General features: G+C 35.7%; 1 protein-coding gene across 1 annotated transcript in view; it reads right to left on the bottom strand.

Annotated features, from left to right (window-relative positions):
* Positions 1-10214: 10214 nt before the first annotated feature.
* Positions 10215-15722, bottom strand: part of LOC121374663 (cholecystokinin receptor type A-like) — a 77363-nt gene continuing 71855 nt past the window's right edge. Inside the window, exon 3 of the mRNA XM_041501772.1 lies at positions 10215-10831. Within this exon, the coding sequence (XP_041357706.1) occupies positions 10257-10831 (575 nt within the window). The 3' untranslated portion in view covers positions 10215-10256. The remainder of the gene's footprint in view (positions 10832-15722) is intronic.

Genomic DNA, 15722 nt, shown 5'->3' with positions numbered 1-15722 from the left:
CTCAATTAAGTACATTATTCATCAATGTTAACGGTTTTACAGTTTTAATGTAGTTAAAGTTTACTGCTGCTCTTGAAGTCTTATAAAAAAAAACCCAGTACGTGCTATGTCCTCAAAATACCTGAAATAAAATATTAAAAACCCATCACAAATAGAATGCACCTCTGAGCGTCTACATTAAAAACATTTCCGGGGAAGCATGTCGCTGAACCCCCTAGACCTCTTGTGCACTTCGGGCGCTCGATTCGAGTGCCTTCGGCACCCATGCCCCTGCGCGCGCGTAACCTCACCGTGGCGCAGGGGTGTAACATTCTCTTTGAGAATGGCCAATTCAGCACAAATCCCCTTGTTTTCTTCGGGATACAATTAAAATTTCGAATAAAAGTCCGTATCTATTTGTGATATTTCTGTTTTTGCACAGTTTTTTACACTGCGTTTTTGTTTGGATCTTGAATTTTTATATTGATGTTGATCGTCACTTTATTTGTTTGCATTACCATAGTTTGACACCCAATAGCCGATGTATTTTTCGTGCTGGGGTGTCGTTAAACATTCATTCATTCGGCACCCATGATATAAATTTAGTTCCACCCAATATCTCAACGCACCTCCCCGCAAATATGGCTGGCTACGGGCATGCGGTAACAATTCAGGCTTTAAACGACTCCGGTTTTGAACTGAGACACATGTATATGACAGGCCACAAAAACGAAACATCTATTAGAAGTTAAAGCAGAGAATGCTCAACAAATCAAACGAGAGACATGAACGCAGCTCTGTCACATTTGACAAAAAGACCAAACCGACAACTTACACGCGCGAAAACACATACGCCTTCTTCCACAAGTCCACGACCTGTCCTTTCCGAGAATAATATCACACAATCATAAACTTCCTCTGAAATCCACACACGCAGTACCACTGAAACCACATTATTCCTTTCAAGTCAGTCTTCACATTCATTTTCACTAATTCAACTTTTGACAATTGCTATTTTAATATAGGTAGTAGATAAATCTTCTAAATAATCTGACGCTCTCCCTCATGTTAATTAGTTCAAAATTCATCGAAAAAATGTTTGCGTTATCAGTTGATGTTCTGTAATTTTAAATTTTATAATGTTTTATCCACATTAAAATTTATAAAACTTTATGTAAATCAATATAATAAATCGGAGATTTGACGGAAAAAAACGAATGTAACTTTCTACGGGAATTCCCTTATTTGTGTATTGATACAGTTGTAAATCACTGTGGAAAAGAGTTCGATTGGGTTTTTAAATATAGTTTTGTATAATGGCAATATTAATGCATTTGGAATTATAAGAATTGAACGTTATATTTTTGATGTTCATGCGATGATAAACACCAAAACCGTATGCAGATAGCACAGCATTTTTAATTCTACCAGGATTTCAATCTTTTGGGTTTTTTTAAGTCTTCTCCTAGAGTTTTAATTGTATATTTATGAACATCCTGTGGTATTGTTTTCTGCTCAACATAAACCCGTGTAACAAACTACTGGTGTGTGGTTATGTCTATATGTATTATTACATGAGCGGTGGTTCCATACAAAATTTATGAAATGCATTTTTTTTTTTTGCCCCGAGCGAGAACGAGGGGTATAAAACAATTACCAATCGAGTTTCATAAATTTCGTATGGTACTCCCGCGAATGTTATAATTTATTATTATTTACAAAGTGTACTTTATCAGACAGTGGCGGCACCAGAAAATCCATTTGGCGGGGGGCAATGACATGAGGCGGAGATTTGGAGGGCGATCGTAAAACAATAAAATTTAATATAATTGTATAATAAAATTATAACTGTCGCAAAATTTAGACACCCCCCCCCCCCCCACCCCCCGCCTCTGTTTATAACAAACGTTAAATATGACTGTAATCGCTTCACAATCAAGGTTAATAACCTTCAGCGATATTCATTACAGTGACGCGGTATGATGTCAATATCATAGCCACGACCATCGCCAGCTGGCAGCTACTATAACAGCTATAGTTACGTCAGAAGTGTGCTATAACAGATTTCAGTGTATTATTATAACCCAGGCTATAAAGATAGTGGGTAAAATACATGTATTTAACCGATGATCTCACATTTGATAAATGGCCCGTCCAGTTTCTGGCATCTTCAATGAATCTGAAATTGTCTGAGGAAAATACATCCCTGAAGAAATAAAGAAGAATATTTTATCCTAGAAAAAAACATAGTTGGACAATTTACTATTGTTTTTAGTACCTAGAGTAAATATTGAGTAGGTATAGTGGGGGTTTTTGTTGGGTTTTTTTTTTTTTTTTTTTTTTTTACATTAAAGGGACATTCCTGAGTTTGCTGCATTGTAATTTGTTTCCGACTAATAAAATAGTTCTACGATTAAATTTACATATTAAATATATTTTCGTGTTTAGAATATCAGTGTCTGTATATTCAATGTGTTTCTGGTCGTCTTAATATTTGTAAGAAGCCCAAACTGGATTTTGTCTTCAAATAATTTCGTACGTACGAAAAAATTATATTTTAGGAAATAAAATGAAATTTAACCTAGTACAAATATTAGAACGATCAGAAACACGATTAATATAGGGACACTAATATTTTATGCAGAAAAATATATTTGGTATGTAATTACAATCGTTAATAAGTCTCTGTTAGTCGATAGCATCTTTAAAATTGCAGCAAACTCAGGAATGTCCCTTCAACCTTTTGAATCGAGCGCTCTTTTAAACGTAAATCATGTATCAGTACACAACGTACATAGCATTCGTGGATCTAAACCGAAAATAATTTCCGAAGTGGTCAAACTGTTCGAGAAAAAAAAATCAATATTGATTTATACAGAGTTAATAAAGCAGAAAAGGAAATCTATCTTATGAAATCTCGTGCTTTGATTTGGCACTTTCATATACATAAACTGATGGTCTGGCTGACAGCTTATCCTCGGGCTATCGATTCCAGTATATTTATATCAAGTTAATTTCCAGTTTAAAGACACGTCTTGAAATAAAGAAGGAATTCCTCTTTATTGTGGAACGTTATTTGCACATACTCACTTGACAAGTCACTGAATGCTATGACAATATCACGTGCAGTCAAAAATATCAATATCAAGCAATAATGTGACATTGCTATATTATGTTTGGACCATATTACGCGCTAACTTTACAATACCAGAAAATATCACTGTCTAATTTTATATTTTGTGAGATGATATATGCATAATACAGTCAAGACTGGTCTAACGGTTGCCCGTAGACAACAGTCACCTGTCCATAGCTCCCAGCATAAATATTGCCCAATTTCGTTCTTTATTTTCCCTGTGTGTAACAGCTACCTGTTCAACGCGGCCACGGGCCACTATTGTTTTACCATAATGAATGGCTGAACCTGCTACGTCGGCCACAAAATACATTGGCCACATTTAGCCAGACATGACAGTCTGCCACGATGTTTGTTCAACCATTACACATTGTCAGACTTGCCCTCTTGTTGATGTTTAAAGGAACATTCCTGAGTTTACTGCAATTTTTAAGATGTTATCGACTAACAGAGACTTTTTAACGATTGGAATTATATATCAAATACATTTTTCTGCATAAAATATTAGTGGTTGTATATTAAGCGTGTTTCTGGTCTTTCTAATATTTGTACTAGGATAAATTTCATTTTATATCCTAAAATATTGTTTTTTCGTACGTACGAAATTAATTGAAGACAAAATCCAGTTTGGCCTTCTTAGAAATATTAAGACGACCAGAAACACATTGAATATACAGACACTGATATTCTAAACAAGAAAATATATTTAATATGTAAGAGTAATCGTAGAAATATTTTATTAGTCACAAACATCTTACAATGGAGCAAACTCAGGAATGTCCTTTTAATGATTGTTTACCTGCAACCCTTTGCGTGTCAAAGATGAATAATAGACTTTCAAAAAACCGTGTGCAATTTTTGCTTTGAATAACATTATTATGCTATTCTCTCTCTCTCTCTCTCTCTCTCTCTCTCTCTCTCTCTCTCTCTCTCTCTCTCTCTCTCTCTCTCTCTCTCTCTCTCTCTCTCTCTCTCTCTCTCTCCAGTTTAGTAGTAGCTTTCATAGTAAACTATTTCATTTATGTTTTTATTTATCTGTATATAATATCCTTCTATCAATAACGGCCACTTTTGCCAGAGGCTTGAGTGGTCGGTTTATATACAGGTTCGACTGCATACAGTACACCTTTATTGTTGTAATGTTGCTAACTAAATAATCTTAATATAATATTATCTTTCTTGTAATTTAGTAGTGTTGCTCACTGCAATTCCTTTTTATTTTATTTTTTTATTTATAAAAAAAGTTTATAACATTTGTAACTAGAAGAAATTTTAAAGACTGAACCCTATCTAGTAGGCAGTTTTTAATATACTCGGCTATATCAGCTATTTTTACCGTTACAGTAATGATACACAATATTTACACATTTATCAATTTCCGCAGATCAATCCAGCGTATTTCTAAGTGTCCTAATTTTTGTAGTAGCTTAACATAATAACACAGTGCCTGTCTGTGCCCTCTAGTAGCGTAATACTGACTGAACAATATGGCTTCTATCCCACTTCCGGTCTCGTTGTCATGGTTTCTTTTGTTTTCATCTAAGCGCCGCAGAGTGTCTTACACACATTTGTTAGGTTGTTTTATTTAACGACACCACTAGAGTAAGTTGAGTAATTAGTTAATCACCTGTTATTGGATGCCAAAGGTGATATTTCTGCCATATAGCCTTAGAGGACATTGTCTACATTTTTTTGTATGTGTACTTTCCCGTAGATATGATGGCACATACAATTGTCTTTGATACACCATTCTCACAAAATATATGCGCATAACAAGACGTCATTCTAGATATTTTTCGGTACATACATTACAAAGTTGCAGATTGATTGAAAACATATTTTATTGTACCAAGAACAAAGCAATTGGGCACAAGTTTGACAACAGCTGCAGATGGGAGAAATCGCACGAATTACGTCACTATTCAAAAGATTAACTCATGATCAGTTTTCTGTATAGCTAAAAAGTTATTTTGAAGCAGGATTTTCAAACAATTTTATCAAATTTAAATAGCCTTTACTGGAAATTAAAACATAATTGAAACTTTCTCTTGGTAATCAAGTTGCTATTAAAGGGACATTCCCGAGTTTGCTGCATTGTAACATGTTTCCGACTAATAAAATATTTCTACGATTAAACTTACATATTAAATATGTTTTCTTGTTTAGAATATCAGTGTCTGTACATTCAATGTGTTTCTGGTCGTCTTGATATTTGTAAAAAGCCCAAACTGGATTCTGTCTTCAAATAATTTCGTACGTACGAAAGAATAATATTTTAGGAAATAAATGAAATTTAACCTAGGAAAGGTAGTACAAATATTAGAACGATCAGAAACGCGTTTAATATACAGCCATTAATATTTTATGCAGAAAAATATATTTGATATGTAATTACAATCGTTAAAAAGACTGTCAGTCGACAACAGCTTAAAAATTGCAGCAAACTCAGGAATGTCCCTTTAATAGGTTATGGACCGTAACGCATAATATTCGTGTTGCTTCTACTTAACGATACGTGTGTAAGACTACCACTCCATGACCAGTTTACTAAATCAAAACTAGCACAGGACATAGTTCATTGATAAAAATACAGCTGTCGTTAAATGCACTCATGAATCACTGTCAAAACAGTGATACTATCAGGTGTTCGCGCATGTCGAGCATATCCTGCTAAAAAACTAGTTTTTGCCTCTTACACCTAATTAGAATTTTAATATCCTAAAATTACCAAACATGTATTGCATATTAGAAGCATTGACAAGCTTTCTTTACAATGCATACGTTTCTGTTATTAAAAAAGTTAACAAACACACCGATGAGCAAATAAGTTTTATTAACATGTTCCACTGAAGGAAATATTAGAACGTTAAGGTCCATCGATGGTTTGCTCATGAAAACATTCAATAACTGTCACTTGAACAAACTAATAAAACAGTTAACATTTCCTTGGTTAAACATAACAGAAACAATAATAATATATTTACATAATACATCGAACACAATTCTGACATACGTAAAAATGTAATACATAGCTTTCAAATGATCTAATTCAACATATGTGTTCATTAAGTAATGATGCCCATGGAACCAAATTAATTAACAAAACAAGACGCATTTTAAAATTATACAATAGAAAACGTACGAAATTATACAACAAAACACGTATGTATTAGTACACTGAACATGTTCACATCAAAAGTCATATTCGTAAACACGAGCCTCACGTTATTTTATCGGGCGTAACAAACAACCATATACATATGCACAAATATGTGTATATATACTCACTCATTGAATAACCTGTACTCTGGCAAGTACAATAATAATGTTTTCATATTGTCATATTGTCATTATTGTATGTTATTAGGAGATTGCCTCGTAAGTTGGATAACTTGTGCCCAATCCATTTGTACATTATATGCAATAAAATATGTTTTCAGTCAATAATGTTTTCATAAATGTCTTTAAAAATTAACGCATGCGCAAACATAAGGTCTCAAGTCTAATGTGTTCCTCAAGTCAAGTTTTAATGAGTGCATAACCAAATAGTGTGTTTTCTTGAAAAGGGTATCTTGGTTGTAGTAGATTCATGAAAACATTTTTGGGAATTGAGTTTAAAAGTGTTTTCTAGATCACTTATACTCAAAATAAGCTGGGGTGACCTCCGAAAAAATGTTGACGGGACCAACAAGCGTTCATTTTTCAAAATGGCCGTCACATGCTAATAATTTAAAGCTTAAAGTTATTGTTGCCTTACATTTTATAAAAAAAGTAAATAATGGAAATTTAACAACACTAAGCGCAATTTACATGAAAAAAATGTGGGTGTGGGTTTTGTGGTGTGTGGTTTTTTTTCCATTTTTTTTTTTTTTTCAAATGGTATTATAAATATCATTAGTCCATCAGTCGTTATCTTGCGTTCTGTTATTAATTATTAAATGTAATCTGCTTTTCTTGTTTCAAACCTGTTAAAATGTTAGGAAGAAACAGTTTGCACCATGAAAATTATTCAAAAGTTTAATTATGAAAATGTCATTGTCACCCAGTATGCATTGTAGTGTTAATTTAAAACATATATGTATATGTTTGTTGCTTCAAACGTAATAAGAATTTAGGAACAATCATTCGACACAGTGCAAACTAATTAAATGTAGGCCTTTGATATTTGGACGTTACTGGCACAGCACTTACTTTCAAAATGGTCGGCACAGTCACCTTGCTTGTTATTAATCATTTAAAATGGTATACTTATCAGTTACTGACCGTCACTGAGGGCAATATTAAGTTTTATGGACAGAAGAAATTGATATTGACCGAGGCCAACGACCGTGGCCAATATTAATTTATTCGGTCCATAAAACCTGATATTGCCCGAAATATGGTCAATAATTGTTTGTCAGAATCGAAATACACCAATGCTTATAATTTCTGATGAGATTTAACGACGCATGTAATCCAATGACGTTGTGTGACAAGCAAAGGAATGCGAAAATAAACAGATGAAACATTTCCAAGACAAAAACTTAATTAGAGACATTATGACCAGCAAGAGTGTCAAAATTTTATTAATAACAAAAAACCCACAACAACAAACAAACATTTGTGATAAATCTGAACATACATTTATACTGAACAGTTATTGATTATTTCCAAATTCATTCTTTATTTGAAGTGCCGATTCCATCTACATTTTGATATATTATGTACGGTTTTTTTTAATCTGAGTTATGCCTTACACAATTTGACTTTGTGAATATTTTCGGAATTAAACTCAGTAAGAATAAAGCTGTTATCTTTTTGTGGAAGGACAGCAACGCATTTTGTCACAAGTTTGTGCAACGTAAAACTAACGATAAATTTACATGTAGGCCTACATGCACAGGCCTAACTAGTCGGGATTGTCGCCGTTTAAAATGCTTCTGTTACTAAAATAAATGAATGTATAAGCTTATTATCATTCAGTACATGTTTTTATTGTGTTTTAATAACTTATTTTCATTGTTTTTGTTTCGATTTACCCTACATCGCAGAGGACGGTCAAGAATTCTCGTGCCACGAGCATGGCAAATCGTTTTGACAGTGCGGTTATTCGGGGGATGCCTGTCACGTGATTCAAACAATAATACGTCACACCTCTTCGCTTCAAATAGTGGTTATTTTTTTCCTGAATTATGGATCGTCGACATAATTCAATTTGTTTTGTTTTTTTGTTTTTTTTACAAAATATCAATAATAAGTGGGTTATGGCAGTTATGTAGATGGTTAAATAAAGTACTTTTAGCGACAAATCAAATGTGTATATTTTCAGATAATACTAGGTCATCAATTGGGTCAATCATCTGACTGATTGCCTTTAATAGCTTAATTTCTCAAAGTAGAACTTAAGTTAAGACTAAAAAAACACGTGACAATATAACAAATAAAAAAGTTAAAGTTTGTTTTGTTTAACCAAACCACTAGAGAACATTAATTAATTAATCATCGGCTGTTGGACGTCAAACATATGGTAATTGTGACACGTAATCATCAGAGGAAACCCGCTACATTTTTCCTAATGCAGCTAGGGATCTTTTATATGCGCCTTTCCACAGACAGGACAGCACATACCACGGCCTTAGACCATTTGTGGTGCTCTGGTTGGAACGAGAAAAACCCAATAAGCTGAATGGATTCACCGAGGTGGTTCGATCCTGCGATGCAATATAACATATAATGCCGAATTTGAAGATAAATGATGTAGTCAGTGTATAGTTATTTCTGTGATTTGTCGGTTATATTCGGCAAGCGAATCTGAGTTTCTAACAACTTGTCAATCAAACAAGAGAAAGCTGACGATGGAATCGATATCACTTTACACTCTAGTGATAGCCTATTCTCGTCAAAAACGTTGACTGGTTTACGGAGTTTTAAATAATGCGGACATGCGAATGCAAAACAATGAAATCAGTGTCATACGTCGAACCGAAGAAAGGAATTCAAAACTTCAAATTCTATTTTGTGTACCATCGTGTTTCAATAATACACGAACGGGGATTCTACTGGTGTACGAGTATATAGATACTGTGTTTTGATTCTTGAAAAAACATTATTTACTTCATAATAAAACTGAAAACCTGTATTTTGTTATTTATTATACGGCCTATAAATCAGGCCAACTCTCCCTTACGGGATAGGATCGGTACTGATTTTGAGGTATCTCAAATGACTGCAAGCTGGACTTGGTCACCATACAAGGAAACCTCACAAGTGATCAGTACATTCGAGATATCCTGGAACAGTTGTTGTCCCCCGTTTCGACAATCACCCATCGCCAGAAGGCCTGCGTACATGGATGACAACGCCAGACCTGGGCAGTAACAGTCTTAACTCCAGACCAACGCTGTGACTTGGCCAGCCACGAGTCCTGATCTGAATCCACTGGAACACATTTGGGATGTTACTGGGCCTTGTATACAATGGAGCCACCCGTACAGAATCTGAGTAAATTGAAAGCAGTTTTGCATTGAGAGTGGTTACAGTTGTTCCTTCGATAAATCCGACGTTTCACTTAAAGGGTGAGACGCAGGGTGCATACCGTCATCCGCTCAAGTGTTGGGTTTACTCGTTACTGAACCTTTGAACTACGGATGTCACCTTGGGACTTAAAGTGAAATTTTAACTCAGAAATAGCAACCTCAATTCGTCTTATGAACTCAGCAGCTCCATGCTTGAAAATAGTTTGGTGTAAAACCGGACCGGTGATTATGCGACAATATCGTGATGAAAATCGAGAATCTAATATAACTGTTCCGTTTTCTTATTGTCAACATCACTTTCATTTTTAGCTCATTTGTTCAATAATTCCATGGCATCGCTTGTTTTTAATAGCAGTCAGTCTAAAATTTCCAGGGGGTGTTTAACTTTTTTATTTGTGTATAATATTTTTACAATCTGCTTTATATACGGATTTCACCTCGTTTAAACGATCCACTATATCATTATTTACACACTTCTTCTTTCTATATATGTATTTTGTAAAGCAAAACATGGTGCTATAAGAATGCATTAATTATAATTAACACAACTTGTATCTATTAGACAAAATACTCATAAAATAATATCAAAATATACAATTTACTCTTTTTAAAGGACAAACAACATATCAGAAACTCTTTTCCGATATTTCATCAGACTCGTGTATTTTGTCGTAGCTAGTCACTTGACTGGCAACCACCGTCCTGGTAGACGCAGTGTTACCGGAAAAAGACATCTCGTTTCGGCGCGCGTACACATACCGTCGTCTGCAACACCGGAAGGCCGACACGAAGCCTTGCCGGAAGTTCCGGTTCATGAAACAGTACGTGATTGGGTTGCAGCACGACGACACATAAGACAAAAGATGGACGAAACTCTTCGCCATTGGCGAGATATGACGTCTGGCGCTGTCGTTGTCGAAGACGATCCACGTGGTGATGATGTAGGTGGGCGTCCAGCAGATAAAGAACTCGAGGACGATGGCGAACAGCATCTTGATGACTCGTCGTTTAGACGCGCGGCTCTTCTCGCTGTTGGACTGTCTCATGGCGCGGTGCAGCTCAAAACGCCGGAAAGGTCTGCTGGAGGACGATGACGTATTGTGGGAGAAGTCGGAATCCGTTACGAACGGCCCTTTGCATCCGGTATCCTGGGCGATAGAAGAGTCGTACTCGCTGTAGCAACCGTTGTTCTGTTGTTTCTCTGTGAACAATAGAGCAAAATGCATGTCACTTTATCGTTGAAACTAATACATGTCACTTTATCGTTGAAACTAATACATGTCACTCTATCGTTGGAACTAATACATGTCACTCTATCGTTGAAACTAATACATGTCATTTTATCGTTGGAACTGTATTACTTACGTTCATTCCATTTGCCTGCTGTGGGAATATCACCTCATCCAAACTCGCATGATATTTCGAAAGCCAATAAAAAAAAATTAAAATCCCAAACGGAAGAAAAGTTAACTTTGTTTTGTTTAATGACACCACTAGAGCACATTGATTTATTAATCATCGGCTATGGATACAAACGGAAAACGTCATACAGTGAAAAAGTCCTCCCGGCATGTCAAACCACTCGGCTGCAAGATGTAACAAACTGAACACAACTCACACTGTCCACATTGAAGATGAAGAATTAACTAATCAAGAAAAAAAGATGTAGAGTAGATGGGCTGTTCTGTTGTATATATATTTTTTTAAAGCCTAAAATAGTTCAAGTAGAGCACGATAGTGTTATATGGCTCATGTGTGACATATCGCTGTTTGTTAACAACAAGGATACTTGTTTCGGTTTTCTATATAACCTGATAGGAATGCATTTTATAGAGCATCTAAATGTGATTTGTTTCACACTCTGGGAGATTCGAATGGTGATAGTATACAACACCATAGCGCACCAAGTGACTTACATGATAGAATTCCACGCTTCTTTGAGTATGAGCCTGATACTAGTTTAACAAGAAGCTCAAACGATAGCAAAACCAATGCAGTGGGGCTAAACATTTTAGATAAGTGTATATCTGCTAGTACGCGCATTTTAAATGATAGACCACTAAGTGACCTAAGTGGAAAATTAATATTTGTCAATAAAAATGACACAAGTGTTATAGACTATGGTATCGTAGTTGAGTACTCGTTTCACATTATACTTGACTTTTATTTTGGCGATTTTAACAACTTTTCAGATCATACACCAATTTAGACGTTACTTAAGACGAAGCCTATTGTAAATTTGTGTACATGTGATACTAAAATTTGTATACAGGTAGGAAATCATGGACAAAGGGAGAGCACTATTAACAATATGGTGGAAAATAGGAACAAAATAATGGTTGCATAGTACCAAAGAAGAGAGTTTACGGAGTAAAAGCAGCTGTGGGTGTGATTAGTAGTAATATGTGACATTGATTATTTGTGCAAATACTATTATCCATTGACAATAAATAAATATACTTTTATTTGTTATACTGTTGTTATGCAGTATATACCAGAGGTTGAAACCAATGCGGTGTCACGGGGATCCTATAATACCCGTAACCGAATAAAACACGATTATCCAAATATCTCTCCTAACTGTATATCTATTAGATCTCTCTGTATCGGGCAGTGTATACCCGAGTAGCTCCGCTCTAGGTATATCAGAGATAAGATCTTATATAAATATGTGTTATTATAGCACGTTTAGTTCACTAGAAAACACAACAAAAACACAATACACTTTGGAATCTGTATTAATACTACGCTGACAAATGTACTGCCGCAGTAGTTAATTAACAACAACAATATAATAACAACCCAGAACTAATCACTTAATTAGTTAATCACTAGGTGTCTAGTTTACACAATATTTACACTTCGCCGTGACACAACACCCACACATGTTATAATTGAGAAACGCTTCCAGTGGAACTTAATTAATAAAGGAATTACAACTCTATTCCTACTTGGTTAATTTTTAATTAACCCTTAACTACTCATTCAGTAACCTTGTAATACAGAATTAATACTGGTACCTATCACAATAAAGACAATAGCATACAGTTTACCTAGGTCCTCTAGGATGATCGGCTAAGCTTTATATTTTTAGGACAGTGAAGCCTACAATTTACTTCGTCAGTTTACTGGAAACACTGTCTAAATAATATTGGTATAATACAGTATTAAAATATTTAAAGTCATATCAATCACATCAAGGTTATACAACAGAGCAGAAATAATATATTTACCAGTCCGGACGGACAACGTTCCCCTGGAACCTTCCTTTTGTTTCTCCCCGATATCTCTAAAATCCTATCTATTTATTCAAAAATCTGAGAGACAGCGAATATCGCCTGGGGGCACAACGCGGCACCTCACCTATCATGTGAATTTGCCCCAACTCCCAGAGACGGTATTTTTCCTTAGATGGCCAGACTTACTGTCGCCTAGTTCGCCAAAAATCACGGTCGTAAAACCGCACTATCGTAGGTATTACGTAACTACTGGCCACATGGCCTCCACACCTGGTCTAAGTGTGTATTAGAGGTACGGTCGCGCGGAGGTATTACGTAACCAAGTGCACACAGCCCTCTGAAACAGGCGGAAAAAAAAATAAGAGCATGTTCCGTCACATGCGGCTTACCCCCAAAATGGAACTGCAAATTTTCAGCAAAAATGACGGTTGCTATTAAAAACATTAATTAAATCTCTGAAATGGTATGTGACCCCCTCCCCCCCCCCCCCCCCCCCCCCCCCCCCCCCCCCCCCCCCCATTTTCATGCAGGTAGATTAGATGTGAGGTGCCACACGTTTTATTGTTGTACTTGATACGCTGCTTATATCAGTTTTATTAGTAAACGTTAACAAATTGATTTGGTCTATTAGAACCTATTGTCTTGTTTTCATAATTTAGTTCATATTAAGCCTAGTATAAGTGAATGGGTGGATAAACGTAACCGTGAAATTAATTTACAGAATAGTAATTATCATGTTCGTCCCAGCAGACGAGGAGAAACCATCGAATCGAAATATTGATTTGACAAATGTAAACAGCTTTACAACAAATACATCCATTCTCTACGTGCATGTAACAGGGACCACAGTCACTTTAATAGGGTTAAACTCACTCTTGCACGGGAAAGGTACAAAATTCTGCAAAACAGATTACGATCTGCATATTATCTCAAGAAGGAAACGTGCTCTAAGAAAAAATAACCCTGAACTATTCCACAGGAAATGTAAAAGACGTTTTAAAGCTAACTTAAAGTGTGGCATTACAGTTGAGCCATTTTAATCACTTCAGTCACCTCGTAAGTACGGTTGATCAGGATAATACGAAATAAACGCAGATAATGTTGACTTTAACGAACAAGCTTTACTTGACTGTTATCACTGGTCAGGTCAGGTCATAGGGATTTACGTGCACATTCAGAACAAGCTGTTGTAGCGCACGCCTGTCGTGGGCACAAGAGCCGGCCCTAGCCATGGGCGTACATAGGATTTTGAAAGGGGGGGGGGGGTCCAAAATAGATTGCAGAGATATTGGGCATATATTTCTATGTTGAGTTTTGAAAAGGGGGGTTCCAAAATAGATTGCAGAGATATTGGGCATATATTTCTATGTTGAGTAAGCCCCTGCGCGTGCTGTAACCTCACCGTGGTGCAGGGGTGTAACATTCTTTTTGAGAATGGCCAATACAGCACAAATTGAAGTTTAGAATAAAATTCAGTGTCCGTAAAATTCTGTGGTATTTGTATTTGTATTTTTGCACAGTTCTTTACACTGTTTTTGTTTAAATCTTGAATTTTTATATTGATATTGATCATCACTTTATTTATTTATTTGCATTACCATAGTTTGACACCCAATAGCCGATGTATTTTTCGTGCTGGAGTGTCGTTAAACATTCATTCATTCATGTTGAGTAAATATAATAATGTCAGATGTCAATGTCAGATATATTAAATTATAAAAAAGCGATTTTAGGGGGGTTCGGTCGAACCCATCGAACCCCCCCCCCCCCCCCCCATGTACGCCCATGCTAGCCGGCTCCTGTCCATGACAGGAAAGGGGGGGGGGAGAGAGGAGGGACCGCCTGCACTGGCAGGTGCAAGGGAGCACCAGCAGCCCGACCAGGTCGGTAGCGGGGGGGGGGGGGGGGGGTGGTGCTATGGAATTTTGAATGGAGCAATTAATTATGCCAAAGAGAAAAGGTGCGCAATTTTGATTGAGGAAATTTGGCTCAATTTTGAACGGTCGGTCAAAAGGTAAATGGAAGAGCTAATATAGGTTTTGACATTAGTGAATCGAGAGTAGCTCGTTAATTAGACCTCTTGTTTTCACTGAGCAAGGAATTCTATATGTATTGGTACACGTTAAAGGGACATTCCCGAGTTTGCTGCATTGTAAGATGTTTCCGACTAATAAAATATTTCTACGATTAAACTTATATATTAAATATATTTTCTTGTTTAGAATATCAGTGGCTGTATATTCAATGTGTTTCTGGTCGTCTTAATGTTTGTAAGAAGCCCAAACTGGATTTTGTCTTCAAATAATTTCGTATTTTATGAAATAAAATGAAATTTAACCTAGTACAAATATTAGAAACGACCAGAAATATGTTTAATGTACAGCCACTAATATTTTATGCAAAAACATATATTTGATATATAATTTCAATCGTTAAAAAGTCTCTGTTAGTCGATAACATCTTTAAAATTGCAGTAAACTCTGGAATGTCCCTTTAACAGGAATAAGAGTCCGGGATTAGATGACCTATTATATGAGGGATTTCTTAATGAATGGAAGACATGTTACCAGTATTGTGCGCATTGTTTCATATTATATTGGTAATTTTCCAGAAAGTTGGGCTAAAGGTGTAATTATCCCTTTAATAAAAGTGCTGGAAATGACATTAACAATAGTTAATGATATAGAGGGTTATGTATCACTAATCAAATCTATTACATCAAATATTAATAACAGATTACTGGAATTAAGTTCACCTTGTAACAGATGCTCAATTTAAGCCAGGTGTTAGTACAGTCGAGTTATTTAAAAATGAAGAAAAGAAAAACCATTTGTTCGCACAATTAAACCGATA

Source organism: Gigantopelta aegis, chromosome 6 (assembly GCF_016097555.1).
Source record: "Gigantopelta aegis isolate Gae_Host chromosome 6, Gae_host_genome, whole genome shotgun sequence".
Classification (NCBI taxonomy): Eukaryota; Metazoa; Mollusca; class Gastropoda; order Neomphalida; family Peltospiridae; genus Gigantopelta; species Gigantopelta aegis.
This window is presented reverse-complemented; position numbering and strand designations above follow the sequence as displayed.